The 10,000-nt window shown below is 44.2% G+C and overlaps 1 protein-coding gene across 2 annotated transcripts in view; it reads right to left on the bottom strand.

Annotated features, from left to right (window-relative positions):
* Positions 1–2,601: 2,601 nt before the first annotated feature.
* spry1 (sprouty homolog 1, antagonist of FGF signaling) overlaps positions 2,602–10,000 on the bottom strand; it is an 8,342-nt gene continuing 943 nt past the window's right edge. The window contains exons 2-3 of one of the 2 annotated variants that reach the window (XM_079838454.1): positions 8,860–8,919; positions 2,602–4,173 (exon numbers count right to left, since the gene is read on the bottom strand). In XM_079838454.1, coding sequence (XP_079694580.1) covers positions 3,333–4,127 — 795 coding nt within the window. In that variant the 5' untranslated portion in view covers positions 4,128–4,173; positions 8,860–8,919 and the 3' untranslated portion in view covers positions 2,602–3,332. The remainder of the gene's footprint in view (positions 4,174–8,859; positions 8,920–10,000) is intronic. The other variant, XM_079838453.1, reaches the window with a different exon arrangement.

Genomic DNA, 10,000 nt, shown 5'->3' with positions numbered 1-10,000 from the left:
GAGGAGAACGAGAGGAGGAGAACAAGAGGAGGAGAAGAGGAGAACGAGAGGAGGAGAAGAGGAGAGGAGGAGAACGAGAGGAGAACAAGAGGAGGAGAAGAGGAGAACGAGAGGAGGAGAGGAGGAGAGGAGGAGAACGAGAGGAGGAGAACAAGAGGAGGAGAGGAGAACGAGAGGAGGAGAACAAGAGGAGGAGAAGAGGAGAACGAGAGGAGGAGAACGAGAGGAGGAGAGGAGGAGAGGAGAACGAGAGGAGGAGAACGAGAGGAGGAGAGGAGGAGAACAAGAGGAGAGGAGGAGAACAAGAGGAGGAGAAGAGGAGAACGAGAGGAGGAGAACGAGAGGAGGAGAGGAGGAGAGGAGGAGAACGAGAGGAGGAGAACAAGAGGAGGAGAAGAGGAGAGGAGGAGAACGAGAGGAGGAGAACAAGAGGAGGAGAAGAGGAGAACGAGAGGAGGAGAACAAGAGGAGGAGAGGAGGAGAACGAGAGGAGGAGAACAAGAGGAGGAGAAGAGGAGAACGAGAGGAGGAGAACGAGAGGAGGAGAGGAGGAGAACGAGAGGAGGAGAACAAGAGGAGGAGAACAAGAGGAGGAGAACAAGAGGAGGAGAAGAGGAGAGGAGGAGAACGAGAGGAGGAGAACAAGAGGAGGAGAAGAGGAGAGGAGGAGAACGAGAGGAGGAGAACAAGAGGAGGAGAAGAGGAGAACGAGAGGAGGAGAACAAGAGGAGGAGAAGAGGAGAACGAGAGGAGGAGAACAAGAGGAGGAGAAGAGGAGAACGAGAGGAGGAGAAGAGGAGAACGAGAGGAGGAGAACAAGAGGAGGAGAAGAGGAGAACGAGAGGAGGAGAAGAGGAGAACAAGAGGAGGAGAAGAGGAGAACGAGAGGAGGAGAAGAGGAGAACGAGAGGAGGAGAAGAGGAGAACAAGAGGAGGAGAAGAGGAGAACAAGAGGAGGAGAAGAGGAGAACGAGAGGAGGAGAACAAGAGGAGGAGAAGAGGAGAACGAGAGGAGGAGAACAAGAGGAGGAGAACAAGAGGAGGAGAAGAGGAGAACGAGAGGAGGAGAAGAGGAGAACAAGAGGAGGAGAAGAGGAGAACGAGAGGAGGAGAACAAGAGGAGGAGAACAAGAGGAGGAGAAGAGGAGAACGAGAGGAGGAGAACAAGAGGAGGAGAACAAGAGGAGGAGAAGGGTAGAGCAGATCCGGTGGGGGAATCAACAAACGCCTGACAGCAGGAAACACACAATAAAACAAGACAAAGAAAGACACTTTATGAGCTCACACAGGTGGCCAGGTGCACACACACACACACACACACACACACACACACACAGAGTGAGACACAGACACACACAGAGTGAGACACAGACACACACACACAGAGCGAGACACACACACACACACACACACACACACACACACACACACACACACACAGAGCGACACACACACACACACACACACACACACAGACACACACACACACACACACACACACAGAGTGAGACACACACACACACAGAGTGAGAAACACACACACACCACACACACACACACACACACACACACACACACACACAGAGCGACACACACACACACACACACACACACACACACAGAGCGACACACACACACACACACACACACACACACACAGACACACACACAGACACACACACACAGAGTGAGAAACACACACACAGAGCGAGACACACACACACACACACACAGAGCGACACACACACACACTCACACACACACACACACACACACACACACTGATTAGAGTCAGTGTCAGCTGGACTAGCTCTGATGAAATGAGACACTAGACGAGTGTTTGCATTAATTTGTATATTTTGCATTAGAGTTAACATGTTTCCGTCTCCTCTCTCTCTCTCTCGCTGCAGTAAGTGTTGATATTTTGTTATATTCAGACATGAGTAAATCTGTCCTTTGCAATAAATATCATAAAATAATAGAGCTTCACATAATAAATATTTTTTTTACAACAACAACAACAACAACAAAAAAAGTTAAACAGTTTAAACATTTTCTTTTAAAAATAGTGAATTTGAACACAACTTTACATCAACAAACTGAGAACGAGCAGAAACTCCACAGATCCGCTACAGCTACATTTGACACTCCGGCCTGGCAAAAAAAGTCCTTCACAGGTTTGGTTTCCAAAGCACCATCACTAAACTCTCTGTCCTGTGTGTGTGTGTGTGTGTGTGTGTGGGCATGTTTTTGTGAAATATCAGGACACAAATGTGTATAATGACATGGGTATTACAAAAAGAGGGTGAAATATGAGGACGTTCCCCATGTCCTCACTTTTCAAAATGCTTCTAAATCACAGAATGAGGTTTTTTCACAGAAAGTGAACTGCACAGTCTCCTGTGTGTGTGTGTGTGTGTGTGTGTGTGTGTGTGTGATGGGTAGGTTTAGGGGCAGTGTGTGTGTGTGTGTGTGTGTGTGTGATGGGTAGGTTTAGGGGCAGTGTGTGTGTGTGTGTGTGTGTGTGTGTGATGGGTAGGTTTAGGGGCAGTGTGTGTGTGTGTGTGTGTGTGTGTGTGTGTGATGGGTAGGTTTAGGGGCAGTGTGTGTGTGTGTGTGTGTGTGTGATGGGTAGGTTTAGGGGCAGTGTGTGTGTGTGTGTGTGATGGGTAGGTTTAGGGGCAGTGTGTGTGTGATGGGTAGGTTTAGGGGCAGTGTGTGTGTGTGTGTGTGTGTGTGTGAGATGGGTAGGTTTAGGGGTAGGGGCAGTGTGTGTGTGTGTGTGTGTGTGTTTGTGTGTGTGGTGGGTAGGTTTAGGGGCAGGGGCAGTGTGTGTGTGTGTGTGTGTGTGTGATGGGTAGGTTTAGGGGTAGGGGCAGTGTGTGTGTGTGTGTGTGTGTGTTTGTGTGTGTGGTGGGTAGGTTTAGGGGTAGGGGCAGTGTGTGTGTGTGTGTGTGTGTGGTGGGTAGGTTTAGGGGCAGGGGCAGTGTGTGTGTGTGTGTGTGTGTGTGTGTAGATTTAGGGGCAGTGTAAGGGGATAGAAAATACGGTTTGTACGGTATAAAAACCATCACGCCTATGGAATGTCCTCACATTTCACAAAACCCCCCCTGTGTGTGTGTGTGTGTGTGTGTGTGTGTGTGTGTGTGTGTGTGTGTGTGCGAGTGTGTGTGTTAGATAGTAGCTGTACACAGTCCGGTAAGGCAAACGCTGGTTCAGAAAACGAGTGGTTTTCACATTCCTCCGTTCGGGGGGCGGAGCTTACAGGTGCTCATTAACATAGCCCCTCCCTCTCATGTTTCCGCAGCAGCTTCCCCAACACACGCCGGGCCTCAGGACGGTTTCCCCGGCGCGAGTCCGGGCGTTCGGGTCCAGTTCTGCAGCTTGCAGTAAACGGTGTTGGAGTTCTTGCAGCGGCAGCCGGGCCGCTTCAGGCGATCGTGGCACGAATCGCACGCCCTCGCGAGGCCTTTAGCCGGCAGGTAGCAGAGCAAACACGGGAAGAGCGCGGACATGAGCCCCATGCAGAGGAAGCGCGAGCAGCACCGCGGCTGGGTCAGCGAACACGGCCGGTCCGCACACGGGTCGCCTACATCGTCATCGTCCTTTGAGCAGTGGTAGAACAGGCCCTTGACCACACACATGCAGGTCCCGTGCTCCACCACGCTCTCCGCCGAGCACAGGAAGTGGCCGTTGCACGCGAGGCGCGCGGGGAGCGGCCGTGGAGCCGTGCAATCGGCGCACTTGCACTTCCCACAGCTCTCGCAGATGAACGAATGAGCCAAGTCCGGCTTCTCCAGCTGGTTCTGTTTATCCGGCGTGTTTAATGATTTCGGCTGTGTCCGAACGGGTCTGTGCAACCGCGCCAAAAGTCCCTGCTCCGAGGACGCGCTGCTGTTGCTCCCCGAGCTGGTGGACCTGCTGAGGGCCGGCGGACGGTCGTAATTGTTGTTAACGTTCACCAGGAGCACCTCGTGGGTCCTCTCGCGCTTCTCCGCGGGTCTTCGCGGTACCGCCGGGCCCTCCGTGTACTCGTTATTGGAGCGGATGGCTTTGATCTGATCCAGGGACAGGATGGCCCCGGACGGGAGGTCCGGATGTCTGACGGCTCCTCCGCGCTGATCCATAACACACGATCAGACAACAGCACGGATGCGACGCTCATCGGACACCCTGAGACACACACACACACACACAGGGTCAGTACAGGTTCCACAAACAAACAGCCATGGAAACCATAGATATCCATAATAAAGGCTAGATGTCTTAAGGCGGAGTCTCCGGCGGCCATCTTGTCACTGTGGCTCCTGATGTGAGGTGAGTGATCTGAACACAAATACTCTTATCTCGCTGGACGGATTTACAAATGGTTTGTTATTAACGTGGCTATAATTATGGATGCTTGAACATAATTTTTCATAAGTATGCAGTGTCATAACTGCATCTCTGACGTTTATAACAAACCAAACAGTTTGAAAATCGGTAGAAAATTGAGCAAGTTATGGTTATTTAAAAAGTGCACCATTAAAACACAATGAGTGAGCGAGCTGACTGTGACAAGATGGCCGCCAGGTGCGGACGAGGCATCTAGCCTTTATTATGTATATCTATGGTGGAAACTACACAAAAGCTAAACGCTTTCATACTTTACTTGAAGCCTTTAATGCATTATACAAATATTTGCTTACACTTTATATTAAGGTGTCTGTGTTACAGTGTACAATTAAGTACTAAGTACACTCTAAAAAATGCTGGGTTAAAAATAACCCAAGTTGGGTTGAAAATGGACTAACCCAGCAATTGGGTTGGGTTAAATGTTTGCTTAAAACAACCCAATCGCTGGGTTAAAACAACCCAAATGATGGGTTAAAACAACCCAATCACTGGGTTAAAACAACCCAATCGCTGGGTTAAAACAACCCAATCGCTGGGTTAGTCCATTTTCAACCCAACTTGGGTTATTTTTAACCCCGCATGTTTTAGAGTGTAGTAGTAATTAACTTCATGTACTTACTATAGGGTTTAGATTAGGAGGTAACACTTTATTTTTCAGTGTCATTGTTACATGTAGTGAATATACACTCTAAAAAATGCTGGGTTAAAAATAACCCAAGTTGGGTTGAAAATGGACTAACCCAGCGATTGGGTTGTTTTAACACCCTGAGACACACGCACACAGGGTCAGTACAGGTTCCACAAACAAACTTCATCAGCCGTGGAAACCATAGATATCCATAATAAAGGCTAGATGTCTTAGGGCGGAGCTTCGGCGGCCATCTTGTCACAGGGCTCTGTGGCTCCTGATGTAAGGCGAGTGATCTGAACACAAATACTCTTATCTCGCTGAAATCTGGACGGATTTACAAATGGTTTGGTTTCTTACAAACGTTATTAACGTGGCTATAATTATGGATGCTTGAACAAATTTTGAATCATTTTTCATAAGTATGCAGTGTCATAACTACATCTCTGACATTTATAACAAACCAAACAGTTTGAAAATCGGTAGAAAATTGAGCAAGTTATGGTTATTTAAAAAGTGCACCATTAAAACACAATGAGTGAGAGAGCTGACTGTGACAAGATGGCCGCCAGGTGCGGACGAGGCATCTAGCCTTTATTATGTATATCTATGGTGGAAACTACACAAAAGCTAAACGCTTTCATACTTTACTTGAAGCCTTTAATGCATTATACAAATATTTGCTTACACTTTATATTAAGGTGTCCGTGTTACAGTGTACAATTAAGTATTAAGTACACTCTAAAAAATGCTGGGTTAAAAATAACCGAAGTTGGGTTGAAAATTGACTAACCCAGTAATTGGGTTGTTTTAACCCAGCGTTTGGGTTGTTTTAAGCAAACATTTAACCCAAACACTGGGTTAAAACAACCCAATTACTGGGTTAAACCATTTTCAACCCAACTTGGGTTATTTTTAATCCATCATTTTTTAGAGTGTAGTAATACCAATAAATTACATGCAACAAACCCTAACCCTATAGTAACTTAAAGGGAAAGTTCACCCAAAAATGTAAATTAGCCCGTGATTTACTCTCCCTCAGCTCATCCTAGGTGTGTATGACATTCTTCTTTCAGACGAATAAAATCTGAGTTATATTACAAAAGTCCAGGCTAATCCAAGCATTAGAATTTGATTCATAGTTGCTCTGTTTTTGAAGTCCATAAAAAGTGCATCTGTCCGTCATATAACTGCTCCACACGGGGTGTTAATAAAGGCCTTCTGAAGCGAATCGACACGTTTGTGGAAGAAAAATATCCATATTTAAAACTTTATCAAGTCAACTTTCGGCCGACCGCCTTCCCTGTTCAATATATGGAAAAATTGTTGAAAGTTTCCCTGCGGATGGAAAGACTAACGTCATGACGTCACGAACGCATCTTGAGTTTCACTTTCAACATTCAACACTTTTCCACAGAAGGCGGTCGGCCGAAAGTTTACTTGATAAAGTTTTAAATATGGATATTTTTCTTCCACAAACGCGTCGATTCGCTTCAGAAGGCCTTTATTAACACCCCGTGTGGAGCAGTTATATGACGGACAGATGCACTTTTTATGGACTTCAAAAACAGAGCAACTATGAATCAAATTCTAATGCTTGGATTAGCCTGGACTTTTGTAATATAACTCAGATTTTATTCGTCTGAAAGAAGAATGTCACACACCTAGGATGAGCTGAGGGAGAGTAAATCACGGGCTAATTTACATTTTTGGGTGAACTATCCCTTTAAAAGACAACTCTGGTGAAAAATGAACCTAGGGGTAATGAACACATGGTTACCGAGTAGATCGTTCTCTGGAATGCGTTTTCATGAAAATCGAATGTAAAGAGTTTTATCTCTGAAAACAGATTAGCTTATAATGCTAGTATATGAGGCATAGAATACGTAAAATTAAACCGCTAGTTAATACCACTAACAAGGCTCAAAATAGTATACCCTGAGACACACACACACACACACACACACACACACACACACACACACACACACACACACACACACACACACACACACACACACACACACACACACACACACACACACACACACACACACACACACACACACACACACACACACACACACACACACACAGGGTCAGTACAGGTTCCACAAACAAACTTCATCAGCTGTGGAAACCATAGATATCCATAATAAAGGCTAGATGTCTTAGAGTCTCTAACGTCATCACCGGCGGCCATCTTGTCACAGGGCTCTGTGGCTCCTGATCTGAACACAAATACTCTTAACCTTTGGTTTGGTTTCTTACAAACGTTATTAACGTGGCTATAATTATGGATGCTTGAACATAATATTTCATAAGTATGCAGTGTCATAACTGCATCTCTGACGTTTATAACAAACCAAACAGTTTGAAAATCGGTAGAAAACTGAGCAAGTTATGGTTATTTAAAAAGTGCAAGCACCATTAAAACACAATGAGAGAGAGAGCTGACTGTGACAAGATGGCTGCCAGGTGCGGACGAGGCATCTAGCCTTTATTATGTATATCTATGGTGGAAAATACACAAAAGCTAAACGCTTTCATACTTTACTTGAAGCCTTTAATGCATTATACAAATATTTGCTTACACTTTATATTAAGGTGTCCGTGTTACAGTGTACAATTAAGTACTAAGTACACTCTAAAAAATGCTGGGTTTAAAATAACCCAAGTTGGGTTGAAAATGGACTAACCCAGCAATTGTTTTTTTTTAACCCAGCGGTTGGGTTAAATGTTTGCTTAAAACAACCCAATTTCTGGGTTAAAACAACCCAATTGCTGGGTTAGTCCATTTTCAACCCAACTTGGGTTATTTTTAACCCTGCATGTTTTAGAGTGTAGTAGTAATTAACTTCATGTACTTACTATAGGGTTTAGATTAGGAGGTAACACTTTATTTTACAGTGTCATTGATACATGTAGTGACCATACACTCTAAAAAATGCTGGGTTAAAAATAACCCAAGTTGGGTTGAAAATGGACTAACCTAGCGATTGTGTTGTTTAACCCAGCAATTGGGTTGTTTTAATCCAGCGATTAGGTTGTTTTAATCCAGCGATTGGGTTGTTTTAACCCAGCGATTGGGTTGTTTTAACCCAGCGTTTGAGTTGTTTTAACCCAGCGATTGGGTTGTTTTAATCCAGTGATTGGGTTGTTTTAATCCAGCGATTGGGTTGTTTTAATCCAGCAATTGGGTTGTTTTAACCCAGCGATTGAGTTGTTTTAACCCAGCGATTGGGTTGTTTTAACCCAGCGATTGGTTTGTTTTAATCCAGCGATTGGGTTGTTTTAACCCAGCGATTGGGTTGTTTTAACCCAGCGATTGGGTTGTTTTAAGCAAACATTTAACCTAACAGCTGGGTTAAAACAACCCAATTGCTGGGTCAGTCCCATTTTCAACCCAACTTGAGTTATTTTTTAACCCAGCATTTTTTAGAGTGTAGTAATACCAGTAAATGACATGCAACAAAACCAAACCCTATAGTAATTTAACATTACTCAGTACTTAAATATGTGAGCCACAAAATCAGTCATGACGGTCAGTTTTTTACGTATAGATCATCTTCAGCTGAATAAATCATCTTTCCATTGATGTATGTTTGTTAGGATGGGACAATATTTAAAAATCTGAAATGTGAGGGTGCACAAAAATCTAAATATTGAGGAAATGTCCTTTAAAGTTGTCCAAATGAAGTCTTTAGCAATGCATATCACTACTAATAATACATTTAGGATATATTTATGGTCGGAAATTGACTAAATATCTTCATGGAACATGATCTTAATATCCTGATGATTTTCGGCATAATAGAAAAATGGATCATTTTGACCTGTTTGATGTGTTGTTGGCCATTGGCGCAGATAAACCTGAGATCACGACTGCTGTTGAGCTGCAGGGACACAGATTAAATACAGCTTTAAATAAAGTCGAACTGATTTGTTTGAGGGTTAACTGCATGTAATTATGCATAATTGACTGTTATTACTATAGTAACTACATGTGTAACAGGGACACTAAAATAAAGTGTTACCAAATTACCAATTAAATATTTCCTGATTTATTTAAAACCCGTTTCTGATATTATAATGCAAAAAACCTTTGGTTGCTATTGTTAATAAACAGTCTTTAAATGTTTCCACGCGTGACGAAACCTGCCATATCAACACTAAACAGATCAAAATGATGCCAAAAGTCAAATAAATCATGGTTTATTTAACCAAAGCAACAGTAAATGTCTTCCTGAAGTCAGTTTTTCATGATTTACCCATCAGAAGACACTATTAGACGAGACGTTTAAAGTCCAGATCAATAATAATATGTCCAGAAATTATCCTTTTAATAAATGTAATGTAATAATGTCATCGTTTACTGTGTAGTTTATTATAAAAACACCATCATTTCATATTAAGAAGTTAATAATAGTATTTTACTGACAAAATAAGTTCGTTTTTCAGTTCAGATCACATTTTAGGTCATGTGTGGGGCATCTTGTCACAAAACACACACACACACACTGTAATAATTGTAAAAAAGTAAAAAACTGTGATTAATGCGAATGTACACTAACAAAACTGCCTTTATATTGCATTTAACTCAAAAGACGGGACGGTCCTTCGGGGAAGCAAAAGTGGTTCAAAAACTGCCACACACACACACACACACACGTAAGCACCCCCCCCCCCCCCCCCCCGCTTTTGTTTTTGACTTCCTTTGGGGGTTCAAGCCTTAATTAGAGGGTCAAACCCGCCCGGACACACACTTCACACCCTGCTGCAGGAGATGCGCGCTCCCGCCCGCGGGGTGGACGCGCATTTGGACTGGACGTGTGCAGATCTACTCTCTGCGACAGACCTCATAAATCCAGCGCAGAAGTGCGTGTGTCTCGAGCTCTTTCCCCTCCATTCACAGAGCCATTAACCCCCGAGCAGAGAGAGAGAGAGAGAGAGAGAGAGAGAGAGAGAGAGAGAGAG

This window comes from Gobio gobio (assembly GCF_949357685.1).
Source record: "Gobio gobio genome assembly, chromosome: 16".
NCBI classification, from domain to species: domain Eukaryota; kingdom Metazoa; phylum Chordata; class Actinopteri; order Cypriniformes; family Gobionidae; genus Gobio; species Gobio gobio.
The sequence above is the reverse complement of the archived record's forward strand: the minus strand, read 5'-3'. Positions and strand labels throughout refer to the sequence as shown.